General features: G+C 45.2%; 2 protein-coding genes across 8 annotated transcripts in view; one reads left to right on the forward strand and one right to left on the reverse strand.

The window, feature by feature from the left end:
* UBAP1 (ubiquitin associated protein 1) overlaps nucleotides 1–4,314 on the reverse strand; it is a 39,204-nt gene extending 34,890 nt beyond the window's left edge. For 2 of the 4 annotated variants that reach the window (XM_075410824.1, XM_075410821.1), the window contains exon 1: nucleotides 4,144–4,262. The gene's annotated coding sequence lies outside the window, so the exon portion shown is untranslated. The other 2 variants (XM_075410822.1, XM_075410823.1) reach the window with 2 other exon arrangements.
* Nucleotides 4,315–5,043: 729 nt separating this feature from the next.
* The window catches only part of DCAF12 (DDB1 and CUL4 associated factor 12), a 32,039-nt gene continuing 10,577 nt past the window's right edge, over nucleotides 5,044–26,505 (forward strand). For 3 of the 4 annotated variants that reach the window (XM_075447093.1, XM_075447096.1, XM_075447094.1), the window contains exons 1-8: nucleotides 5,044–5,295; nucleotides 5,780–6,034; nucleotides 15,813–16,019; nucleotides 17,290–17,350; nucleotides 20,394–20,587; nucleotides 21,717–21,782; nucleotides 22,196–22,358; nucleotides 26,221–26,405. In XM_075447093.1, coding sequence (XP_075303208.1) covers nucleotides 5,215–5,295; nucleotides 5,780–6,034; nucleotides 15,813–16,019; nucleotides 17,290–17,350; nucleotides 20,394–20,587; nucleotides 21,717–21,782; nucleotides 22,196–22,358; nucleotides 26,221–26,405 — 1,212 coding nt within the window. In that variant the 5' untranslated portion in view covers nucleotides 5,044–5,214. The remainder of the gene's footprint in view (nucleotides 5,296–5,779; nucleotides 6,035–15,812; nucleotides 16,020–17,289; nucleotides 17,351–20,393; nucleotides 20,588–21,716; nucleotides 21,783–22,195; nucleotides 22,359–26,220; nucleotides 26,406–26,505) is intronic. The other variant, XM_075447095.1, reaches the window with a different exon arrangement.

Raw genomic sequence — 26,505 nt, forward strand, 5'->3', positions numbered from 1 at the left:
AAATCCAGTCTCCCAAACTGAGAGAATAAGTCTCACCAGTCATTTCGGTCATGGCTTCATCTGCTGCCAGCCTAGAGCTGTCAAATGGTGCAAGCACAAACATAGACATTAAGAAAGCACTTTCACATGATCTAGTAGACAGTTATAATGAATGCTGACCTCCAGCAACACAGACCAGACTAACTAGGAGCTCACAAGTCTTTATTCTATTACTAGTTTCCATGATACCAACTACCAATAGCTAAGTAGCTTAAGTATATTCTTATTCAGACCATTTTCCAGCTAAAGCACTGACTGCTTCCTGGATAGGACTCATGTTGTTCTGATTTCCCAACTTGAACTGTAAGTCTGGTGTAAGAGTTTCCGACACAAAAAGCAGCTGAGAAAATACAAGCTCAGAATTTCCATTTGCACTCATCCAGTTAGTCAGAAACTGCAATACTACTGCTGCAACATGGTATTTTGAACCAATCCACTCTCCCTTCTAGAAAAGAAGATTTAAACCCAAGTCAGACCAATGATATTCTGCTTCCCCTTTGACATACTTCTGTGTTTTGAGTACACTGCAAGCTTAAAGGATTCTGAAAAGGCCTTGTGGCCTTCAAAGAGAAAAAAAAACAACCCCAAAACCCCAGAAAACCACAACCAAGTCTGGACATACAAGCTGTTCTTTCGATACTTCCCAACCACAGGAAAGACAGTACTTCCTGACATCTAAGAAAATGCCTTCCCCATGCAAGCAAGGATTTGGAATAAACCTGATCATTTAAGAGAGGGAAAAACCCCACTGCTCATTTTCTCTTACAGTCCTCAATGCAAGACTACAGTGACCGTAAAAGGTCATTAGAGACACAGAACATGAGCTTATTCAAACCAAGTCAAGAGGGTCAAAGCATTAAGCAATGCACTTGCATACCAGAGAGGATTACGTATCTACGTAGTTAACACAGAAAAACTGTGAGCTCAGGCTTGTATCGATCAACTGCAATCCCAATGATCGATCCTACATGCTGTGAGATCAATAGCATTCCCCTCCTATCCATCAGAGCAAGCAGACACAATACAGGGAAGAGAAACCAACCTCTGATACACCTTAGAAGACCTACTTTTCCAAAAATTAAGCTATTGGTAATTTGTAAACAAGCCTTCTTTGCCTTTCCTTCAAATAATATTTTTCAAACAATATTTTCCAGAGCTTTTCAGTTACAGCTCCACTACACCTTCTTTACACTGACATTGATCTGAATTGCACTGATCAATTCTGAATAGATAGTAATGCCTTTCAGTAGAGATCCTTGTAAAATGACAGCTGAAGCTCTGGAACTTATGACTGAAAAGACTGGGAGTAATCATGGTAGAAACAAAATGCCAGAGAAGGCTGGAGAGAAGTTCTGTCTAAAAAGTAAGACTAAATTTCTCACAGATCAATCTACCAAAATATTCAACGCAGCACCAATTGTAAAATATAGGAACAGGCTGATGTAAAAAACTTACGATACAGAGACTGGACACCGATAGCAGCATTGAACATCCTGAATTCTCAATCCCTAAAGTTTGTGGAAGCAACATGAAACCATAACCTTATATAATTAAAAAGAAGGAGGATGATTAAGGTCATGCCTTCTGCAGTATTACAGCACTTTTGCCACCAGCATTAGCCAAAACAGCTCTGGCTGCCAGTGTGACAAGAGTTAGATGAGGTGGTCTGCTGGATTGGCCCAGAAACCTGGCTCCTATTCTGTCGGAGATTTCTGTCTCTAGGGTAACATGCACTGTGCACTGCAAAACACCATGTGAAGAATGGAGATGGGGCTCTTCCACGTGTGTTTGATGATTTCTCATCATGAAGATTTTTCTATCCATCGACGTAGACTATACAATAAGTCTCCCAGCTGATCAGTATACGCAAAATATTCTGAAAATTTAAGTTCACTGCATTAAAGAGAAACTAACACTGATTCACTCACATATCTTATACCTGAGATTTCCTTGGGTTTCCCTTTGGAGTTTCAGGTTATCTTTGTTTCAGTTTATGCACAGCCTCTGATCTTAGTTGAAGCAACTTCTTCCCTGACTCCTTTGCTCCACAGAGCACTCACAGGGCAAAAAAAAAAAGTGGTATCAAACTTGCAGGCCAGATGCAGCCAATGAGACAAGAAACACGCAGTCACTTTCGGTTTTGTTTCTGAGACCAGAACCACGGAGCTTGCAAACACTGAATTTAAAAACTACTTATTTTGTCTCCTCCTTTCCTTAGAATTAAGGTTTCGCCTAAAAGGCTTAAGTCACCCAACTGCAATGGTGATCTAAAGCATCGCTGTCACTTCTGAATCACAGCTCCATGTGCACAGAAAACTGAAGTCAGCACGTAGCAGTGCAGCCACGGTCCTGCAACCCAACACCATCCCGCCCACGGCCCTGAATAAACCGCCCCAGCTCTGCTACGCTGCTGCCGCAGGTACCCTCTCAGCCGCATTCCCCTCCCCGCAGCCAGTACGGTGCTACACACAGAGCTTTTTTCAGTAACGAGAAAAGGAGTGGAGAAGGCCAAAACACTTTTTCCCCTTCTCTCCCCTGAAAAACGCTGTTGCAGAGCAGAGATACCAAGTACGCGGGGCCAGCCCTACGAAGCCAGCAGCTGCAGGAGCGCCTGCACAGTGGCAGAATGCCCCATGCTCTGAGGATGACAAGGGAAGGAAGGCGAGGAAGAGGTCTGGCTGATGGCAGTACTGCCTCTCCCTCTTTTTTCTTAACACTCTAGATCAGTTGGAGTAAGATTTGCCCCACCAAGCTCCCACGAAAGCCCCTTAACCCTGCAGCAGCTGTGAGACGCACTACGCCTTCCATCAGTAGCTCAGCCACTAAAGTTACATCACCAGTCAGAACTTAGTTGTTCCTTAATTTGGCAATACTCACTTGTTATTTAGGAATATCCACCTCAAAGTGCTTAAATCTGACATGAACGTGTTTCTACTACATCCAGGATGGCAGCTCCATGAGTTGCACAACCAAGTGCCGGAGTCCATCTGCTTATCTCTATTCTGATGAGACAGGATCAATGACATAAGATTCCTGTAATACTGCTTTTTTTTATACTTGTTTTGAATTTTTAAATGATGTGGGGAATAAAAACACTTCATGAAGTGATCACTCATGTTCATCTGTTGCAATTTGTTATACTAATTGACAAACCAAAGCAATCCTAACTCTCACTTTAAAATAATAGATTATGAGCTATCAAAACTCAGGAAGACAGTTCTTGAATTGCACCAAATGGCTTCATAAAAGTGTTAAATGTTGTTACTCCTAGTAAGCACTGCGCTAACAGAACACCAGGCATTATCAGGAAGTAAAAAACTACACAACTGAACTATTTTTACACCAGTACATACATCCATGGTATGTCTGCATCCCAAATGCAGACGAAGATGTGATCCTCTTCCCCATTCAAAAGCAGAACAGCTAACTGGAAAAGATCCAGAAACAGGTAATAAGCATAAACAGAGCTCATGCGGAGGGCTGTGACCCATGAAGCAAGCGACGATTTGGCCCTTCAGCCTACAAGAACACGCAAACGAAGACTGAACACAGCAGAAATCCAAACTCAGGAGCGGCACCGGGAAGATGAGCACTACGGTTTTCACAACACCGGCGCCAGGAAGTAACAAATTCCCTGAAGACAGGCGTGACCAACGCCCCACGCCCACCAACACCCCCCCCCCCCAAAAGCAGAGGTTTCGGCTCTTCACAGAAGACTTAGTTACCGCCAGGAGGAATTTAATTCCAAATGCCACAGGCGCTCAGCGTTTACTCGCATTTCAACAGCAACCAGCTCTCCGGACGCAAATTCACCCCGGGTTACTCGGCGGAAATGCCCTCCCTCGGCTCGGGCAGCGCCCAGAGCTGCGGGAGAGCGCAGGGGAAGGCGAGCCACCCCGCCCGCCCGGCCCCCCCCCGCTCCCCGGGTGCCGCGCCAGCGCTCCGTCCCGCCGAGCCAGCCCCGCGCCTCCTCACCTCCACCGAGCGGCAGCGGCCCAGACGCGGGGCGGCCCCAGCGCGGCCCCCACGCCACGGCAGCGCCCGCGGGACGGGGCCCGCCGACCCGCGACCGGCAGCCCCCGCCCCCCCCGGCCCGCTCATTACCTGCCCGGCGGCCCCCGGCGGGCGGCTCGGGCTGTCCCCGCGGCCACTGCCCACCGCCCGCCCCTACGGAACCCGCGCCGCCTCGCCGCCGCCAGCCCCGACACCGGGCGACGCCATCTTGTCTACCTGCCCTCCGCCTTCGCCTCGCCCCGCCTCCGCCGGAGACGCGATGGCGTCACGCCGCCAAGCCGCTGGTCCAATCGGGGTGTTACTAGCGGGTGACGTCACGCCGGCGGGGCGAGGGGCGGGGTGAGGGCTTGGAGAGCTCCGCCTGTTTCCGCGAAGGGCGGGGCGGAGGTGGCGGAGGGCGGGGCTCTCCCGGGCCCGGATCCGGTGCTGGCACTGCAGCTCCCAGCGGCTCCGGCCCCGCTCCCCTCTGGGCACCGCGGCAGGCCGTCCGGGCGCTGCACGGGGGCGGCGAGCCGGGCCCGGAGCGGGAGTTGCGCCCCGCGCACCTCAGTCCCTTTCCCTCAGCGGCCACGGCCGCCTCGACGCCGGCCCTCGTCCCCTCACGGCGGGGGCACTCCCCGCTCCGGAGCGCGGCCCCGAGCGCCAAGGGCTGGGTTCGGCCGTTGGAGGGGGCCTCGGCGTGAAACAGGGCGGGGTTTGTCCCGAAAACCCCGGCGGCGGTGGCGCGTGTGTGAGGGCGAGCGCCGTCGCCGGCTTTTTATGACGAAATGCGGACGTTTTCCGCCATTTTTTTTCATTCCCAGCCGGGCCCACCGCCGCCAGGGGGCGCCGCTCGCCGCCATGGCAACGGCGGAGGGGGCGGGGCCAGCTCACCGCCCTGCCCCCGGTTGCTAGGAAACGATGCTGCGGGCGGGGCGGATGGGGGGAGCCGCCGTAAAGGTGCGACGCGACTGTCGTAAAATAATAAAAAAAAATAAAACGCCACACCCAGTGAAAATGTCGTGAAGCGCGGTCGGCGGGGCCTGCGGCGGAGAGCGCGACCGGGCCCGGCTCCCCGCGCTTATATGCCCCGTCCCCCGGCGGCCGCCTCCCCCTCCTGCTCCATGTGGGGCCCGCGCCGGGCTCTCGGCTTCTCCTCCTCCTTCTTCTCCTCCTTCTACTATGGCCCGGAAAACAGTTAGCAGGAAGCGGAAAGCGGCGGCGGCCGCCGCCGCGGGGCCCGGGGGGCTCCAGGGGGAGCAGGTAGGCCGGGGGGGCACCCCCGGTGCTGGGGGGTGCGCGGGGAGGGAGGGTGTTCCCGGCTCCCTCGGGCCCCTGCCGGCGCTGCCGCCGTTGGGTTCGGCCGTTGCGCCGTAACCGCCGGGTCCCGCCGCGTCCGGGGCCCAGCGATGCTGCGCGGCCGCCGGGGGAGCCCGATGGACGGCGCGGTCGGTACCGGGCGGACCCCCGTGTGTGTGTGTGTGTGTCCCCCGCCTCCCGTTCAGCCGCCGGCGTCGGTGGGCGCCCGGCGTGCCGGGCCGCTGCGGGCCGGTTCTGGTGCCGGAGCTGCTTCAGTAAACGTTCACGCTCGGTTTTGCGCTGCATGAAAGCCGCTCGGTGTTCGGTGCTCCCCGGGGCGGCTTGGGCGGCCGCGGTGTTCGGCTGGGGATGCCGCTCGGGCTCAGGAGGGTCGCGCCCGGGGCTGGCGCCGCCCGCCTGACCCGGTTTCTGTGCTTCTTCTCCGCAGTACGGGTGGGATCACTCGGCTCGCAAAAGGAAGAGGCTCCCCCCGGTGAAAAGGTCTCTGGTGTGCTACCTGAAAGGCAGGGAGGTCAGGATGCAGGGCGAGTCCAGCTACCACCGCCTGCTCCACGGGTACGCAGCCCAGCAGCTGCCCGGCCTCCTGAAGGAGAGGGAGTTTCACCTCGGAACCCTGAACAAAGTGTTTGCCTCCCAGTGGCTGAACCACCGGCAAGTGGTGTGCGGGACGAAGTGCAACACGGTGAGCGCTCCCTCTCTGGTTTCTCTTCCCTCTGTGAACTGTTCCGCCCGCACCCCCAAACGGTGCTTACCGTCCTGAAACTGTGCAGGCTGCCGAGGAAAATGTTAGAAAGTAATGAGGAGCGCAGTCAGAATCACGCACAGGTCATTTTCAGTGAAGGTAATGCTTAACAACGCCCTGTTCTCATCTGAAAATACGGCGCCGCGAACCTGAACGCGAGGCCTGGGCCTCCGTGCAGCGTCGATCTGATCTGTGTGGAGGGGTTCACATCTGTTTGTGAGGTGGGGAGCAGGGGTGGCGTTCAATCTTTTTTCTTCTGCAAATGCAAAGTTAACGAGCGATGCTAGTTTTGCTAAATGGTAGACATCATGCCTGGCAGAAGTCGCTAGTAAGACTCTTTTTTCATTATGCTCAGTGTTACACAGTTTGTTTCTGCCTGTGGTTCTGTGCTGATGATTCTGAAAAGTTGCTACAAAACTAAAAACTGGGGTTAAACTCCAGATGTTTGTCAGAGTAGCTGAAAATGATCCTAGCTTAAAAAATGAATTTCAGGCCTTCAGGATTATTCTTTGCTGTTCACTTCATGTTTTTTTCACTCTAAATCTGTTTTCAGTGTCCAGATAACTTTTTTTGTTTATGTGTCTCTATACTTGCTTCAGCAAAAATTGAAACCTTTTCAGATTCTTAAAGTGATGCTTTGCATTTGAAACGTTACAGGGGAGTATTAAGATTATGTCCTATGTGATTAATAAATGTAGGAGAACATACTTTTTAGGTAGTTTACTGACGACACCACGCTGTGTGGTGCGGTCAACGTGCTGGAGCAAAGGGGGGCCATCCAGAGGGACCTGGACAGACTTGAGAGGTGGGCCATTGTGAACTTTGTGAAGTTCAACAAGGCCAAATGCAAGGCCCTGCACATGGGCAGGGACAATCCCAAGCACAAATACAGGCGGGGCCATGAGTGGATTGAGAGCAGCCCTGAGGAGAAGGACTTGGCGGTGTTCATGGGCGAGAAGCTCAACGTGACCCAGCAATGTGCACTCGCAGCCCAGAAGGCCAACCGTATCGTGGGCTGCATCCCCAGCAGCGTGGCCAGCAGGTTGAGGGAGGTGATTCTGCCCCTCCACTCCACTCTGCTGAGACCCCACCTGGAGTCCTGCACCCAGCTCTGGAGTCCTCAGCACAAGACAGACAGGGAGCTGTGGGAGCGGGGCCAGAGGAGGCCACAAAAACGATCAGAGGGATGGAGCACCTCTCCTGTGAGGAAAGGCTGAGAGAGCTGGGGCTGTTCAGCCTGGAGAAGAGAAGGCTGCGGGGAGACCTTATATCAATCTTCCAATATCTGAAGGGGCCTACAAGAAAGCTGGAGAGGGAGTTTTTGTAAGCACATGTAGTGATAACACAAGGGGTAATGGCTTTAAGCTGAAAGAGGGCAGATTTAGATTAAGTATAAGAAAAAAATTCTTCACTGTGAGGGTGGTGAGGCCCTGGCCCAGGCTGCCCAGAGAAGCTGTGACTGCCCCCTCCCTGGCAGTGTTCGAGGCCAGGTTGGATGGGGCTCTGAGCAACCTGGTCTGGTGGAAGGTGTCCCTGCCAATGGCAGGGGGTGGCATGAGATGATCCGTAAGGTCCCTTCCAACTCAAACCATTCTATGAAAATATTCTCTCTGCCAGAGTTAGTAGCCTGAACATCAAGCAGCTCTTAAACCTCAAAGTATATCAATTGGTGGGATTGTTTCTTTGCCTCAAGAATTTTTTGTGCCAAACTTGCGCTCAGTGGTCTGACCTGCAAGGGACAGTGGTAGCTTTTTTTTTTTCCCCAGATGTTTTGTTATTATTCACAGTTACACAGCGGGAGGCTTTTGTGCTGCAGCTCTTAAGAAGCAAGGCCTAGCTGTATAAACAATACAGTGTTTTAACAGAAATAAGCCTGAAATAGAATCTCTCTGCCTGCTTTCTCCACGTGTGTTCATCGTCTCAGCCAGTCAGTAGCCAGCACTTTGTGGAACAGCTTACAGAAGACAAACTCCTGCTGAAACACAAGCTCTCGAAAATCTTGCTTACCCTAGCAAGATGACTGACTGTGTGTTTTATAGAGCTGCAACAATTTTGCTGTGTTCTGTAGCTTCTGTAGTTCCAGCGCTGCTGCAGCAAAGATAAATGGGCAAGTGCGTTGTCAACACGACCTTGCAGAAAGTTATTTGAGACTAAACAATGACGGAACTGAAGAGGGATTCAACCATTTTGTTGTTCCCACTGCATACGCTGCAACTAAGTGCATGTTTCCATGGCTAGACTTCACGTTACAGATGGACCTTGTCTTTTATTAAGCAAAATGCAACGATTACAAAAGAAAGTCATTTCAGCATTGTGCAAGATTGTATATGAATTATGAATAATGTAATAGCTTTAACTTGGTTGCTTTGTGTTCACATTTGAACAAGCAGAGCGTTAAACTTGACACTCTAATTATGAGATTTTCTCTCTCATCTCCTGAGTAAGCGACCTAATAAAGAAGAATTCCTTTGCTGATTCTCATATGCTGAAGTTGTGGCATTTAAGTTGGGAGCAAACCTAAACCAACTTGGTTGACTTTAATGCTGCATTGGAGTTGCACATAATTAAAATTAATGCAACAGAAAAATATAAAACATAGCAGTTATTTTAAGCAAAGCTTGAATGTGGCACTGAGAACTTTTAGCATTTAATTTATAAATTGCCCTTGTCACTGCTATGCCATAAGGATTTGCTATTTTTAATAAAAGAACAGAAATACGCTCCTGTCATAGAGGAATTGGTTTGCTTTTAGTCACTTGACAGTACTAGTCACTATAAACACCGAAGAGAGTGTGGAGCTCTCTGTCAGTTGCTAATTTTTATTGAGGATTATAACTTGTTTAGTTAGTTGGGGTAACTTTTTATCTTTAAAAATATCCCTGGGTATGATTGTGCATATGAAATCACTTTGTTGTTCTCCAGTGGGTCCTGGTGCTCACAGTTGGCCAGCTGTAAATCACATACTTAGGTTTCTTAGAGGTGCATGCTTTTTCTGATAGATGTCGAATTATGGAACCTGTACAAGCACTGAAGTGTCTAAAAATTCAAACACAGTCACCCAGGGTTTTCTGAGGCAGGATTCATGTTTGCAGGAATCTCCTAGATCTTGTATGCAGTGGGCTTCTTAATGTTTTTCAACTTCAGATGATCGAGCAGGCAAACCTCTGAGAGGTGCAGACGTTCAGGTATGTTACAATGGCATCTGAATTACTGATGGTTGATACCGTGAAATTTTGGAAGAAGAGACTACCTGTAATCAGCGTCTTCTATTCAGGCTTCTTAGAGAAACTTTGGGACTTACGTAGGAGACAAGGTTATGGCAAACGAAAACGCTGAACACAAGATTGCTGTAGTTTTCTTTTTATTTTGTTTTTACTGTTTCAGGAAATGACAAAGAATAAGGCAGCTTATAAAAAGAAGTTCCAAGAATCATTCTGCAGCTACTTTTGTTCCTTTAGTTCTGTGTATGTGTTCAGGACATAATTGTTTTGCTCATTGTGAAGTTAAGGATAAAAAAATGCAAGAGCTGTAAATCATTCCGTGAATACAAGAAGCTTATTAGTTCCCAGTTGCTTGAGAATATAATTGCCTGGAATATAATATTTTTGTTTGCCTTTTTTTATTTCCAGGCAGGCCTAGTAGATGTATTTGTGTTTAAAAACTTCCCCAACAAATGCTCTCTTCTGTTTTCTCAGGTGTCTTTTCCAAGGCATGAATGGGTTGCTTTCTGAAAGCTAGTTGGTATCTTTTCTCTTTGATGGATTCATATATTGCCTTGGATGCCCTGCTGTAAACCAGCAGCTCTTGTTTCTTCTTAGAGACTTTTAATTTGTTCAAGACACCCCATGTCTGTTCTGTGCATCCCGTGCAATTACAACCTAGGCTTGTCGTCCTGCGGTTGTAGTGGTGAGAATACAACAAGCAGTTACTCTTCCATCCGTGAATTTGGACCCTCTGTGGGGAATGTGGCGTCCACTTGCTTTGCGAGTTAACGTATCTTCTGGCTTTGCAAGTGTGATGGAAAATCAAGAAGAGTGCTTGTTTCTGATCCCGGAGAGGGAATGAGAAGTCATGCTCCTGCAGTTTGTAACTCAAAGACCACTGAACAGTGACCGAAACTTGGTGTAAATACATTTCTGATGCCTGGAACTGACACTGCCATTCACCGTTTTTTTCAGTGGCTTGTGAGTAAATAGCCAGGTGTTTTTTCTTGTCTCAAGAGTATTTGGTCTGTCTTCAGAGTCGGGTAGTTTCTGTGCCAGGTATGGTGTGGGTGGCAGAGATGCCCGTTAGCGGGCGAGGTCTCTCACTTCTCCATCCTCTGCCATCTGTTGACATGCGTTAACGGTCTGCCAGCCTCCTGAAATTAAACACGGAGGGCAAGACACACGTAAAAACTGTCAAATGTGATTTTGGCAGTAAACAAATTCAATGACATCGAAGTGGGTGCCCATTAGCTAGTGGTGCTTCAGAGTTTCGTAGCAAGGTGGAGTGCCTAACTGCATTGTCTTGTCTCTGGAAATGAGAGCTCAGAGTTGGTCAGCCTGCAGGTGGCTTTTACCACTGCTCACTTCTCAGATGGTTTCTTTATATTCTGGATTGCTTCTCTTTGAAGCCTTTCACAGGAGCAGGTGTAAGGCCGTTACCCACTGGCATCGCCTGTACTGCATGGTCTGTGAGTAGGTTTTGTGCTAAGATTAGCGTGTGTTCTGACCACAAGTGGGAAGGAGACATACCAGTTTGATAATGTAGACTTTAAAGAGTCCAGGTTTTGGGGAGGCTTGACATATATTAATAGATCTGTATTTCCCTAGAATGAAAGAATCTTATGCAAATTGTTTTACGAACATGGAAAAGCGAGATGTTTACAATCTGAATAAAAGGCAAGGCTGAGAACTGGGAAAAATCATGCAGTGCTACTCAGTGTGACCAGCAGTGGTATTGGTGTAATAATATTGTAAACATTGTTTTGCTTTTGTTTTGTTAGCAAAAAACAAATTTGATGGAGAACAATGATGTCATTTTCCAGCTTGGATGAGGGTGAAACATTTGTGACCAGCTTCAGCTGATCTGGAGTTGTGCTGTTGCAGAATGGGATGTTCCCAGCTGCTGGTTCTTGCTGGCACTGGTGTGTGTGTGGCTGGGGAGTCAGCTGGATCGGCTTGCTGCTTTGTGTTCAGGCGGGTGTTCTCGTAGGGTTAGTTTTCTGTGGAGGCAGAGATACCATCTGGCGACCGACCTCGCAGCCTAACTGAGCACTGGTTGCTGTCAGAAGGGTGGTGAGACTGGCTGGGTGAGGGAGAAGCGCATGGATTCTCAAAGATTGGCTTAAGCCAATTGTGAAACTTCATTGCGATTAATTCTTAGTGATTCTATTTTCAGCAAGGCAGTGTGTTTATCCTGGGTTTCTTTCAAATATTGGTGTGAATGACAGGAATGTGCCTGTGATTTCTGAGAGCGGTATGTGAAGAGCTGGGGTGCAGAGCATGTCGTGAGCACTTCTTGTGTGAAGAACAAGCAGTCTTTCATGTGTGGTCTTTGTGCCTTGTAAATCTACATCCATCCTGCTTGTGTAGTAAAAACATGCTGCAGCTCGGGGTGGCACCCTGTGTTTTTGTTCTGGTTGATTGGTACGATGAACTACAAGGTACGGCTGCCTGTTCGTCTGCTGTGCTGTGTGCAGGAGCAGCAGCAGAGGACACAAGAGAGTCTATATGCTGCCTTGAAATGGCATTTCATAGGCCTGTTTTTTAATCTTGCTGTATAAAGTCAGTGCTTTCAGTTGAAGATGCATGGGAAGGGCACTTGTATTTAATGAATTGGTACCTTTGATGGTTTTGTTTTGTTTTGTTTTTCCCTAAATTGTTGTCTCCGAAAGGCAGGTAAAAAAAGGGAAGTAGACTTGACAGAAGAGCCTGGCAAGCCGTTCTGCTCTCAGTATTGTATGTAAGAGAAGGATGGATTTTGCAATTCTGACTCTGGTCCTCAGAGACTTGATTCCCTTCCACAGTCTTTGCTTTTGGCAAGCTGATTATTGAAGTTCCTTGGTTAATGAAGTGGGGCAGTTTTTTGATGACGCTGATTGTAAGCAGTTTGAAAAGGGGACAGACACACACTAATTATATGGGAGCCACTTGCCAGAATATCTTCTCACCACTTCTGCAAACCAAAAGAAAAATAAGCATACAGCTAGTAATCTCACGGAGTGTGAAAAGTAGGGCTAGAGCATAAAGATTCGTGGCCGTGACAACTGTAGTACCTAGCCATGCCCATCTGCCTTGGTCTTTGAGTGATAGCACTGTCGTAAGCTGCATGTCTGAATTGTTTTTTGTAAAAAAAAAAAAAAAAAAGGAAGATGTGTTTCTCTCTGTCATGTTATCTAGCCTGTTTACTTGTTAGAACAAGGTTGTCCCGCAGAGAACATGATAGTTGTGTCTGGTGTGTTTCATACAGGTGGAAGTGTGTGGTCCTTGGACTTCTGGCAGATGGCCAAAGCAACTCTGGCTTGGTAGATCCTGCATGTCAAGTTGTTTGGCACGCTGATGACTGACATGCATATGTTTTACTAGCAGGAAGAACCGAATTATGTGCAAAGCTTAAAGTGAAGGCACAAAAACGCACAGCTCACTGTTTGGAGGCTGGTGGGAGTTTACTGCATTCAGGGGAAGTTTTTGTGGCTGGTTTTTAGTTTCTATATAATGAGTGGGTGGAAAAGTAGTTCTTATTCCTGTTGGAGATAAGAGAAATAAATGTGTTGTTCAGCTATCAGGACTTTGTCAAGGCTCTTAAAGTCCAGACTGCTTTGGAGTTGTTTCAGATGTACTTATTTCAAGAGTAGCAAAAACCAGTTTCCTTGAAAGAAGTAGGCCAATTTCAGTTCTTCCTTCGGATTTATGTCATCGTATGCTGTCGTTTTGGCTGCACTTGTTTAAAAACAGTTAGATATTTTGTACTTTATTTACTGTAGCATCTTTAAAACTATTAAATGGTACTCAAATTTTCTGCATTCTTAGTTGGGCGCCTATCTTGTTTCTTAAAGTTTCTCCCTTTTGGCTTTAGAAGTGTCTGACAACTGTTTGGCTTCTGGCTTCTGTTTGCTGACTTTACAGGGAAGACTAATTGGCAGTCAGTGGTGCAGCTTGCAAGTGTGAGCTTCTGGCTTCCTGTTCTGCCCCAGGTGATGCAAGAGTCCTAGCATACGCAGACAGTGCTTGCTTATTTTATTCTAGGGTGGTGGTGGTTGTATTTAAACTACCCATAGTGTGCCAAGTTTCTTACCAAGCAAGGAGAGAAGTTACTGCTTAAAACTTTACAGCTGAATCTACAAAGCTAGTCTGTTAACCGTGTGAAGTTTCTTGCCCTAAGAGCAGTTGTTGTTCTGGTTACAGTAATGCTGTGCAACTGGAGGAGGAAAGTGAGGAAATGACAAAGCAATTCAAGGGCTGACGATGGATTAGAGTAGGGTATGAGCAGGTGAAAGCCCTGCAAGAAACATGTCCTGTTGCTACTTCCGAGAGTATCTTGATTTGGAAACTTACAGATTTGAGGTTGAAGATCCCGGGCGTAAGTGTGAGAGTCTGATGCTTCAGCATTGTGTTTCCAAGTTTTCTACCCTTTCAGCCCATTTAGTTTAGAGTTTAGCTAAAGGGATTTTTGCATTAGAGGAAGTCTTTATTAGCCTCGTATCAAACATGGATGTGTGACAGTGGTGTCAGACTGGAGAATGTGAAGGGTTTTTAATTTCAGTCCTCATACCTGTTGAGATGCTCTTCGAAGTATGAATCTCTTGCAGATGAAGCATAATTTTCCTGAGTCTGTGGACATCCTGAGGGGTGGATGTGTTTTTCTAATTAGAACTTCTGGTGCCAGCTTTAGGACCTGCACATGACACTTGCAAGCCTTAATCTAGGTATTTAACTGTTGATTTTGTAGCTTTTTCAGTAGGTGAGGAGGGAATTGGGACTTTCTGCTGGAAGTAAATGCTGAGGAGGAAAAGAGTATGCACTCATAGGGGAAGGACAAGGGAGGATGAGACAAGAGGGAATTACTAGTCCTGATCCTACAGTGCAGGTGTTAATTTTCAGGGATGTGGTTAGGGCAGAGGGGCTGCTGTGTGCATCGTGCTTTTACCAGCTGTCTCAGGCAGTGAACTGCATTGTAAGGCTGAGGAGAAGTGTCAAGTACCTCGCTCCTACTCAGCTGCACTTCAGCCAATACCTGACCCCACACCTGTCTGCAAAATTAAGAATTAAATACAAAAATTCAGTCCTTGTAGGAAGAGTCATCTGTTTGTGCAAGATTGCTGACTGCAGTGGAAGACCAGCTGCAGGTTGAAGGTGATGCATAATTCTAGGCACAACACACAAATAACGATGAATGGATTTCAGCTTTCTGTGTAGAATTAGTTTAACATACCATACTTTATCAGGGTTTGATCTGACATTAATACCCAGCTAGTTCAGTACATTGGGAATAATAGATAGACTGCTAAATTTTCTTAGGGTTTTTTTTATGCTTATTAAAGAACAGATCTACAGTTGGTGAGAGTTCACTGAAAGCAACTTGTGTGTATAGCTTCTCTCTGAGAACCTCTAGATTTCTGTCTTTCTAGAAACGTATGACAAAGGATTTGAGAACAATTTCCTTGAGGTGTGTATTTTTTAAAATGCATTGCATTTTCTTTTTTGTTGTTGTCTTCTCCATCTTCAGTTCACTTCCAGAGGCTTCAGGACAACGTTCTTTGGTTATAGAAGGAATAAACTTAAAGGACAGGAGTGGAATTTAGTCGTAATCCTGGGCTGTGATTCTGCATCACTTTCATTAATGCCAAGTCAACTTCAGATCTTCGGTTTCCTTGCTTCTCACTTATGTTCCCTCACAGGGCTTTGTCCCCTCAGTTGCACTTATTTGACTGTTGGCGCAGCTGCCCTCTGAACAACAACTGTGAAATGATCCAGCACGAGAGCCTCCCAAATGAAAGTGCACTTTGCCAGGCAATGCAAGCCTTTGTTCTGGTTTAGATTGCAACCGTATAGTTGTATGTGTTTGAACTGACATAACGCTGGGTGTAAGAATACCTGTTTGAAGAGTTGTAAGGCTTTATAACGGAGTTTTCTGCCAAGGGGACTGACATAGAGCTCCAACTTCTGGTCGTTTTGCAGGATGAGATATGTAGCTAGATACCTTTTGTAAATGCTTGCACTGGCAGCACTATATTTAGTGACTATTCTCTGTGTATCACCAGAAAATAAAAACCACTTCTATAAATTTACGGTGTCAGTTTGCCAGAGAGCAGTAAGTGTGTTATCTGGGAGGCAGGAGACTTGTCCTAAGCCCCCTGTGCCTTACTGGCTGTTTTGAGGTGAGTCTCTTTCTCACTGTCATACAGGGAAACTAGAGAGCAACGTTGTTCTGTTACACTGTTGAACAGGGAAAGAGTTTAAATTCAAGGGTTTTGTTAAACGGAAAACCTGCCATGACAAACTTCTCTCCTCTCTCTTCTATTGCTGTGAAAACCAAATGGGATGATTGAAATAAAACCCACTGTAATTGTTAGTTTACTTCTTTTAAGAAAGGATTTATTCATTTTTCAGCTGTACTTGCAGCATCTGTGGATTCAGAATTGAAAAGAATGCCAACTCAAAATAAAGACATTTAACCATCTTTTTTTTCTTATGTGCTTGATGATGACTTACATCTCCTGTTTTTTTCCCCCCAGTTATTTGTAGTAGATGTCCAGACTGGTCAAATTACCAAGATTCCTATTCTGAAAGATCGTGAACCCGGCATGGTGAACCAGCAGGGATGTGGTATTCATGCCATTGAGCTCAACCCCTCCAGGACACTTCTGGCCACAGGTGGAGACAACCCCAACAGTCTTGCAGTTTATCGTCTGCCTACACTCGATCCTGTCTGTGTGGGAGATGTAAGTGGGAGTATTCGGGGAAGGTTTATTCTGTCACTTACAAGCATTGCTGCTTTGAAGTGCCCAAGGTCAGAGCAAAGTTAAGATTTGGGAGACTTGTAGTGGAGAATGAATTTCTGAAAGCTTGAAAATGTTCCTAATTAAGTTGTCTTTTTGGCAAGGTATCTTGAATATGAGTGAGTACACAAACATGTGAGACGATTCTCAGGGTTCTGAGGCAGATTTCTGCTTCCTTACCCTCATTCAGGTCCACTTCAGATTACTTTTAAGCACTGAAAATGTAACAGAATTCTTAATGTTAAAGTCTAATTGTGGTGATGACCTCTGAAACTAGTTTTAGTGAAAAATCTCTTTTAAGAAATTGAAAAGATGGTAGAAGTTGTTCAGATTTTCCCATTCTCGTGCAGCTTATGTATCTATTATTCCGTAGGCAGAACTTGGCTTTGAGGATTAGTTCTAACCCAGTGGCTTATGGCAGTTTGATAGACTCTGGTACTGCCTGTATTTCTGAAACATCATGAGGCCTTTTGAAAATAGCCAGTCTTAGAAAGAAAAAAGGCCAAAATGAGTGTAGTGGTGCCCTGTAAGCACTTCTCTCATTTCTGCTTTTTATTCAGGACTTCACATAGGCGTTAACTACAACAGCAGAGGTCAGGTCAGAGTTTCTGCAGTAGCAGATAACCAGGTGCAGAAAGGCTCAGCTCTGAAGATTTGTATGACTTGCTCTTCATTTGTGTGCTGCTGTGACTTTGCAGCTTTTCAAACAGAACTAGAACCTTACGGTCTCTTTTTACCCCACAGGTTTCTCACCTGCTAAAGAAAAATCTCTTGAAGTAATGGTCTTGAAAAATTAGTCTGTAGGTCATATATGGTAAACAGAAGATTTGGGTTACTTTTTATGATAGGGATGCGCATTTGAGGATGTGCAAGTATGTAGCTATTTTACAGAAGTAAAGAATGCTGCTTTCAGAATGGAAAAACTGAGTCCTTAGAACTGAGATCAATTTGTCCTTGGTCAGAGACCTGTTTTTCCACCACCTAATTGCTCTCTATTAATTATACACTTCAAAATGAAAAAAAAGTTAAAATTTCTATTAGGCACTTAATATGCTCCAGCTTGATACTGGAATCTTATCCATATGTTTTTAGGGTAGGTCTGCCCTTCTGAGGACAGGGTGAAGAAATCCTCATCAAAGTGAAGAATACTTGTCTGCTTTGAGGCTACTCTAGAGTATAATGGCACAGAATAATCTGTCTTGTTTTCTTTTAGGATGGACATAAGGACTGGATATTTTCAATTGCGTGGATCAGTGATAATATGGCTGTTTCTGGTAAAATCAGTTTTTTCTCTCTCTCTCTTTTTGATCTCTCCAGAAATTTACACTGATGTACAGCACTTGATAGGTCTTAGGGAAGCACCCTTATCAGGGTATTTGAAACCACATGGAACTACCTTGGCTGTTCTTGGTCTTAGTACAGTGCTTCACTTTGTTTTATCTGTAGGGCCCTGGTCTAGGTTTGATTTTTCTAGTGTCAGAGGGAATATTACTGCCTTTCCAGCAGGCGTTGCCATGAGAGGAACTCTAAAGACAAGGAGTTACAGGGAAGGATTCCGCACAAGAGCAATAATTTTGAGAGGTGCTCGTTATCAGTTAATAACTTTGGAATACAGCAGAACAATATTGATTTTCTGAAATCCTGTGAAAGACTAATTAGTGAAAACTCAGTTTGTTTTGTCAAGCTGTTAGTACAGTAGTGTGTGTATGTATATGTGTGTCTATATATCTGTATATGCACATATGCTATGGCAGTTAATACAGAAGGCTGTAATAGAAAAGGTCAGTTACTGACTTCTTAGTAGCTAAGGTTTATTGTCAGTGTAACTTCATAAAGTTTTACTAAGGTAAAGGAGCAGTACTAATATGCTATTGCATTAATTTAGTAGTTTACTACCTTTCTGTGCTGACAGGGTGTACTGTTCTGTACAAAGAGGTGTCAAACTGCAGATGACAGAAAATTGTACAGCCTTATGTGGAAACCAAATACGTGAATTGCTAGTTAGTAAGATTTGGGTGGGGTTTTTTTTTTTCAAAAAACAAAAGCTAATCCTGGAATTTAGTTTTGAGTTTAATATAGAAGTTGATCCTTGCAAGTCTCCAACCCAAATATCTGCATTAAAAACCAATGTCAGCTGGTAAGCTTGAAGAGAACAGCATAGATGATTGCAGATAGCCGAGGGAAAGATAAGGACCCGATGGAATAGAGAGGCACAGCGTGCGAGATTGAACTGTGTTGCTCTCAGTGTTTTCTGTGTGCTTCATGGTGCAGGTGTGAGTAGAAGACTGCTGTGTCCTCTGTATGATGCCTACAGCAGGATATAGGTCCTAGTCTACAGACCTGTAGCATCAGGGAAAACTTGTTGAAAGCAATTAGCAAGTCTAATTGCTAAACTGAGCTCTTCAGAACTTCACTAATGATCTTAATCAGAACAAAATAAAGACAACTAACTTCTGACACGGTTTTAATCTTAAAGATTTCAATGACATCTGTAGATCTGAAAGCGTGGGGCAGAAATACTTGAATTCCAGACACTGAGGATATAACAATTTCCTTTATGTGAATTAAGAAACCAATTGTGGATTTTTTAATGACTTTCTTGGGGCAGGTCAAATACCACGGGAATTAAAAAGGCTATTTGGTCCCATGGCAGATAACACTGATCACACAGCCTGAAGCTAGAGAGCTGGCAGTATGTTTTCTCACTGCCACCAAAACCGTTGAGAGTGCAAAGAGAACCAGGGGCCTGACTATTCCTCTTGTGTTAACTTCAACAAGAACAAGGCAGGGCTCTGCTTCTACAGCCTGCAGTGGTGTGTTTCAGTAGCCCGTAAGCATAAAATTAAACTCTTGACTGTAAGCAGCCGTGGCTAAGGTAGAACACATGAGTCCAGTCAGTTGTTCTGGCTGGACAAAAAGATTTCCATGGCAAAAGCTTCAGACGAGGTGAGTAATTCCCAGGATGGCATGAGGCTAGGTAACAAATGATCGCCTTGGCTTCAGGGCTGACCTGTTGGACAGCATACATTTACTTTTTTCCCCACTAGGACTATTAAAAGGGACAGCTTCCACCTAAAGCATGCTTAGAGCAGCCGAGTACTCAGCCTCCATAACAAACAAGATTAGGTGCCATTAAAAAACATCAGCATGTAAATTGAGTGGCAGGATGTCAGGTGCTGGCCGCTGCTATGCAAGTGCCATTAGGAAGTATTTGGCTGTGGTAGGTGATAGTGGCAAATGACTGAATCTGTCTGTGAGGGGGCAAAGCGATCTCTACTGTGCAGGGCCACTCGTATTGCAACGAGATGTTTTGCTTAACTGTCTTCGCAGCTTATTCCCCGTGATGTACTAAAGCCTATAAATTTAGTAGTCTGATACAGATACCTGTTTTTTTCTGTCATTTTCAAGACATGAAATATTTCTTACATATTCCCTGTGAGAGAAGGAGGAACGTGTTTTTCACGTTGCATAGGGAAGAAATTGAGGCACATACGAAATCCGTCAGACCCTACTTAGATGGAAGTAAGCTGCCTAAACATCAGAAGGGATGGGTACAGGGCCTTGGATTAAGCCTGTGTTGATCTATGACCTAAAGACATTCAGCTTTCTTCATCCGGTCTTGTTACACTCGTTGATTCATATTTTGGATTAGTAGCCTCAATTTCAGTAGAAAAATAAAATGAGTTCTTGCTTGTTCAGCCTCAGTTCCTGTGGTGCATTCGTTAAACAAAAGGTTGCATGAGTTTAAGAAAAATAATTTTTAAAATAGATTGTATACAAATTGGTACAAATTGTGATTTGAAATAGTTGTTTCTGTTCAGTTCACAAATGTATGCATATATATCTGTAAGCATACTGGCAAGAATCAAATGAACCCAGATTGGCATAAACCCACTGGGTTTTCTTGGAGGTTTTTATATTGGTGTAACAGTCTCAGCCTTGGTAGGCCAGGCTGAACACGCAGGCTATTCAGTCACCTCTGGAGTCTATTCTACATGTGAATCTCTAATGGTGATTGTTGTACAGGATTGTGTTTTTTGAAGCATCCGAATCTGTTTGAAAACAGATGAGGTGATCTATCTGCTTGGAAACCATGCAGACAAACCAACTGACAATAAGCTCAAAACATTACGAACTTTTCGGCTCAGTAAAATCGTGTTTTTGTTAATAATAATTAATATATAGGCAGCAGCAGTGTGTTCAGTTAGATCAAATTATTCGTATCCTTTCTTTCAGACCCTATTGCTTATTCCTTTTTTAAAAACTGGAGTTCTGTATATGTGAAATGGACTGTTTATTTATGGACTCTTTGCTCAGGCTCCCGGGATGGTTCAATGGGTCTCTGGGAAGTCACAGAGGATGTGTTGTCCAAAAGCGATGCCAGGCATAATCTCTCTCAAGTTCCTGTCTATGCCCACATAACACACAGGGCTCTGAAGGATATCCCCAAGGAAAACACCAATCCTGATAACTGCAAAGTCCGAGCACTGGCTTTCAACAACAAGAATAAGGTCAGTAAGATAAAAAAGATAGTTGAGAAGTGCTAAAACTGTCCGTATTTGTTAGCAAAAGAAAAAAATAATCAAAAATGCCGGAAGAGCAACCACATTTTTTTTTCCCTGATCCTTTTGCTTCCTTCTATGAGACGGTTGTCTTTATCTGCTATGTGTGCTTCTCCAAGTGAATGGAGATGTCCAGTAGGAAAAACAAACCGTATGTTTTCAGAAGGAACAGTTTTCCCATGGGATTGATTTTAGATTGGCACCCTAAGGTGAGGGAGTCAGGGGATGTTTACAAGAAGCAGATAAAGCACCAAAGCATCGCTTGCAGCTTGAATCCCACTCCCGAGTGCTCATGCTGCTTTCCTTCCGCTTTCATGAAGACTAGCTAATGTTCAGGCAGTTCTTGTTTTGATGGCTGAATCGTTACTGGATTGCTCAGCAAGTGAGGTGACTGACACACAGGGCAGGCACCAGTGCTTGCTGTGGTGTTATTTTGTTGGCGTTTGACAAACAGTAAATGTTAACCTCCCCCATGCTGATCTCTTGTTATTACTAGAGGTGAATTGTACTGGGGCAAGTGGGAGTAGCAGTTCATCCTGCACTGCTTTTCTTTCTGCCCTCAGAGAAGGTCCTGAAGTGAAGGTGGGTGTGCTCTCAGAAGTACGGGGCTCCTGTGGGCTTTGTTTTTCGATGTAGCTGTTAATTGCTCATCAGTCATTGAGACTTCATACAGCATTTTCAGTAGAGCAGTGCCCGGAAAGAAATGTTTGCTTCAGGGTCAGAATCGGTGTGAGAGCTGCTGAGGAGAATTCTCCACTCTAGCTTGTGCTGACTAGTGATTCATTATTTGATTGTCTAACAAGATCTAGACTTTTGAAAGTTATTTTTTGTTATTTACTATTTTATTAATTCTTATCCTACCTGGCACCTTTGTGCTGTATTGTGTTCTATCAAGATCAGTATAAAATGAAACTTTATCTTGATAAGCACACACAGGATTATGGATGAGTTCAATCCAGAGTATGCAGCCTGCCTAATAGAGTGTGAGAGTTTGTAAGAACATCTATAATGCAGAAACTAACTCTCTTAGTGTTTTTTGGTTTGTTTTTTTGTTGTTTTTTTTTTTTTTTTTTTGTAGGAGCTGGGAGCTGTGTCCCTAGATGGATATTTTCATCTTTGGAAAGCAGAGCACACGCTATCAAAGGTGCTTTTCTCTTTGGTGTTAAATTTCAAAAATTGCCTAGCAGTTAAGGCTGTTCACTATTCATCTCCTTTAAATGCTTGGAGAAAGAGAAGCAGTGTTTGTAAAGCACTTAAAAACTCTATGAAAAATGAAATGTCCTAAAAAATAGAACTTTAGGAGAGAAACTCCTCACTCCTGTTATTTTGGAGGGTTGGAAGTGCTCTTAACTTTCTGCCAGTTCTGGGTGAGCTGAGGTGAACAGTTGCATAGAGTATGATGGATATTTGATTAGCAGTGTTCATAAAGGAAGTTGCACTTAATTTTTTTAACTGTTTTGGTTTTTTTCACCGCAGCTTCCTTGAACATAGCTTACAGAATTGTTCTGTTAACATCTTTTCTCATAACGGGTTGATCTTTCTTTCTTCTGTTTCCAGTTACTTTCCACAAAGTTGCCATACTGCAGGGAGAACGTGTGTTTGGCGTATGGTCAGGAGTGGTCAGTGTATGCAGTGGGATCACAGGCACATGTCTCCTTTCTGGATCCGAGGCAGCCTTCTCACAATGTTAAATCCGTCTGTTCCAAAGAACGAGGCAGTGGTAAGAAACTTGTCAAACGATGCTTCAAATGGTTTCCTTGCAGAAGTAGCTATTAAGACTGCAGTAAGATAAGCTTTTAATAAATAGGAAAGGTTTTTTGTGTGAGACTAAATCATTAATAGTATACGTAGGTTTTGCTTTTGTGACAGTATTCCTTGAGCAACCAACAAACAAAACTTGAAAGAAACTCTGAAATGTAATGACAGACAACATTAGTGCTGTTATGATCAAGTAAATTGTACACGTTCCAAATATTATTGAACTTTTAAAGTGTGATTGGTTTTCTGCTTATTTTTTACTGTGTCTTATTCTGTTTTATTTAATCTCAAAGCAAATCCAGTCTTCGTACAGCTGTTAATACTGTCTGTTCTTGCATTTCTCTCTGGGAACAGAAAAAAAGCATGTTGTCTGTTCTGCGCTCTCATATTGGGCATCTGTGCCGTAAGTGGATACTTGCTTTGTAATTTTAAAGCCAGGAGTGAGACTTAATTTTCAATGTGTATGTATTTGCTTTAAATACACAAAAGCTAACTCTTAAAAAAAAAAAAAAAAAAAAAAGTTAGCAGATTTGAGTGCTGTTTTCTGATGTGGACACAGTGTGTCAAATTGAACCTTACACCAGGGCCAAGCATGAGTGTTTGCTGGGTGCGTGGTCTCATAAGCTTCTTCCCATACCCTTTATTTTCAAGCATGAGAGCGCACTGTGCTATGGTGCCCATTTTAAACCATATTGATTTCAGACTAGTAAATCACAGTCCTTGTTTAGCTTGGCTGTAGGCATCCATCTCTTCATTGGACAAGTTATCAAAAGAGCATACATGCAGACAGTGATCAGGAGAGTTTTATTTATGTGGTTACTGGAGTTTGGACAGTGCTGTCTAGATAGATGTCAGGGTCTGCTTCTTTCAGATATGGGAGAAGTTTCTATAATATGTGAAAAGGTGCTTCACCAGTTCATTTTGTCACCAGAACGTCTTACCAGCAACAGCCCTTGTCCTGACCCGCTGTCAGTGCAGGCTTGGTGGAGGTCCTCACGCTGTCACCCTTCAGTATCAATGTGAAGAAATACCAAGACACTGGAGTGCGGTGCCCAGTGGTGGCTGCCTTGAGTATGTGATCATCCCTGCCCAGGGAATGATCTTTGTGTAGGTAGTGTCTCTGGGGCACTAGTTCACGTCTGGAGAAAGCCTTTGCTCAATGCTGATCTCTGTTTTGCGTAGTAGACAAATCTCCTTTTTTTGGCCTGGTGGTGGAGGCAGTGAAGTAATACTCATTCCCAAGACACGGAGTGTTTCAACTTTCTGTTGATCTCCCTGGGACTCGGAGCAGTGCAGCACCTCTAGAAAGTTGGCTCTTTATTGATTTGCAGACTAAAATCTGGGTTGAGTTTTAAGTGCTTGAGGTTTAAGTTACCTGAATGTAGTTTCAGCTTCCATGTGCAGCTGCGAAACGTGGTAAGTCCGCATTAACTTCATATCACTAGTGTTGTGTACAAAACCAGGTCAGAGAAAGGTTGTCACTCAGTAAGCCTGGAACTGAGGCTGTTTTTTACCCAGTGTAACCTTGTCTGCTCTACATGAGAAGGTAGCTGATGCTTTTTTAGTGCATCTTGTAAGCTTTTCTTAGCAGCTGTACAGGGATGTGCAGGCCCTGGGCTCTAGTTCTTGATCTGCGCGAGCAACTGCTTTCTGCTTGGCTGGCATGCAGTGCTCTGTTGTGTGCCCTTGACTTGACATTGCGGCCTTCTGGATATAAATGTAGTGGACAGAGCTTGCGCAGCACAGGCTGCGTCTGCTCCTTGTGTAGGGCGTGCTGCTGCGTCTTCATGTCCTTCTGGGATATGTATAGCCTCCCTGCCTCTTGGGAGTAAGACTCAATTTGACCCAAATAGTCCACGTCATGTAGGAGAGCTCACTGTGATCAGTTCTAGGCACAGACTGTGCTTTTAGTTTGATGGGAATGATTAATCTGAGGTACTTCAGCCCCTGAGGAGCCAATTTGAAGTGCTGTTCTTGAAAGCCTGTTCTAAACATCCTCTTCGTAGTGGGTACATCACAGATTCCTTCAGCTGAGAGAAGGAATCCTTTCTTCAGAGAAAGATCCACAGTCATTCTGCATTTTATAGCTTTTTATTAATAAATTGCACTGAGAAGTATATGCCATCTGTTTTCATACTCCATCACCTGTTTCTATTAAGTGTTCTGCTGGGTTGCTTGTCAGGAGCACTTTTGGATAAAAAAGAGGAGGTCCCCTCTTGTGCCTTTCTTCTCTCTTCCAAGTGACTGCTCTTGCCAGTTGCAGAGGGCTTAAAGCTTTCTGCCTATATTTGCCAGAGCCAGGGCATTGTAGTGGTGGGGACGAGGTGTCTCCAGCTTGCTCAGATGCATTTGTACTTCTCGAACTTAGAGTGCAGATTCTTATATGAATCTAGTAAATCTGATTCAGCAGGTGTGAGACTTGCACGCTGGTTTCTCACCTGCTAGGCCTGCAGCCAAGGCTTCACCTCGAATCTGGAGCATGACAGTGTGGCCTTGCCTGTTCCAAGTGTGTGTCACAGAGGCTGGTGGCTGTGGATGTGACATCAGGCTGTGGAGGCGGAAGGATGAGGATGTGTTTCTAGTTTGGACTCTGTACAGAAGGGAAGGGGAAACTCCCTGGCTGCACTCACATCTCTCGGATGTCCGCTGCCACGTGTCCTGCGGGGTGTATTCCAATGTGTCCCAAGCTGTGTGACGTTCAGTTGCACTTGGTATGGTGACAGCAGTCGGCACGTGGATGTAGCTGGCATAACTCGCTGCTTTTCCCCTCCTGTTGGAATGCGCGTTTGGGCTGTAATTCAGTGGTACTTTCAAGAGGGCTGAAAAAGCCCTAGAGTTTATAACCTGGCGTCATGTTATGCAGGAAGAAAAAGCATGGGTGTGCTGGGGTTTAATTTGTGTAGAAGAGTTGTTTTGGGATAGAGTGTTTACACAGAACAAACCTTATGCACAGTAAATAGAGACGAGATGACAGGGCATTTTGCACATTCCTACATACAGAATCTCCCCAAGACTGTTTCCAAGGGATCCTTGTTTAGCTGAGGCTTCAGATTTCAATTTTATGAAAACAAAATGTACTCCTTTTACTCAATCTAATGGCATAACTGAATTTTGCTAGAATGTCTTGTTTGGACTGGAAACTTGCTGCAGCTTCCCATGTGCTGGCGTGACATGGTGTTGCTTAGGTGGTAGCATTCCTAGTCTGTTTTCATTCCTGGGTGGAGTGCTAAAAGTGCCAGCTACAAAGAGCGGGCGTGCTCAGCAGCAAAGTGACTAGTGATTATTATGGTTATAGTTGCTTACAGCTAGCCTGTTGATCAGCAAAATGCACTTGGTGGCAGCTGGAACTAATTTTTCTCACGTGGTCACTTATCACAGCTTGGCAGGTACCTAGATAGGGTGTGAGCTCATGGAGGAAACCAATGTCGTGTTCTTTCCTCTGTCTGCTGCTGTGCACTCACAGTGTGTTCATGTGGAGGCTCGTGGTAGACAGAAAAAAGCTGCTCTTGATCCTAAATAGCTTATGATCTTTGCTTATCTGGCGGAGCTGGGCCTGCTGAGGATGACTCTTCTTACTTGCACTGTCAGTGTAGCTGGTGGCCTCAGAGGAGAAGGGAAGTAGTACATGTAATTGAAGCTGCTGTTTCAACAGCGTCAATGGCATTTATCTGCACAGCTCCATAGCAGTGGGGAAATTTGTGTTGTGGAGAATACTGCTAGAGGTGGTTCCTCTGAAAGAAAATATTAGCCATCAAGCAGCAGCACTGCAGAGCCAAAGCATCCATCTTCCTTACTGCATTGTATGCCCCTTCTCTGTTTGACAGGTATTCGATCGGTGAGCTTCTACGAGCACATCATCACAGTGGGAACAGGGCAAGGTTCCTTATTGTTTTATGATATCAGAGCCCAGAGGTTTCTGGATGAAAAGCCCCCACGTGCCTGCTACGGACAGAAGCAGAAATTAGGAGGAAGTGAAATTTTGAAGTTGACTACTGGGAAAGGCTGGCTGGTGAGTAGCTTGAGGCTGTAGGAGACCCAGATGTCCTCTGAAGAAGCTTCAGGACGACTCTGGTATCTTCAAGTTGATCTCTCTGAAGCTTCAGGGAGTA

This window comes from Opisthocomus hoazin, chromosome Z (genome assembly GCF_030867145.1).
Source record: "Opisthocomus hoazin isolate bOpiHoa1 chromosome Z, bOpiHoa1.hap1, whole genome shotgun sequence".
Lineage (NCBI taxonomy): Eukaryota > Metazoa > Chordata > Aves > Opisthocomiformes > Opisthocomidae > Opisthocomus > Opisthocomus hoazin.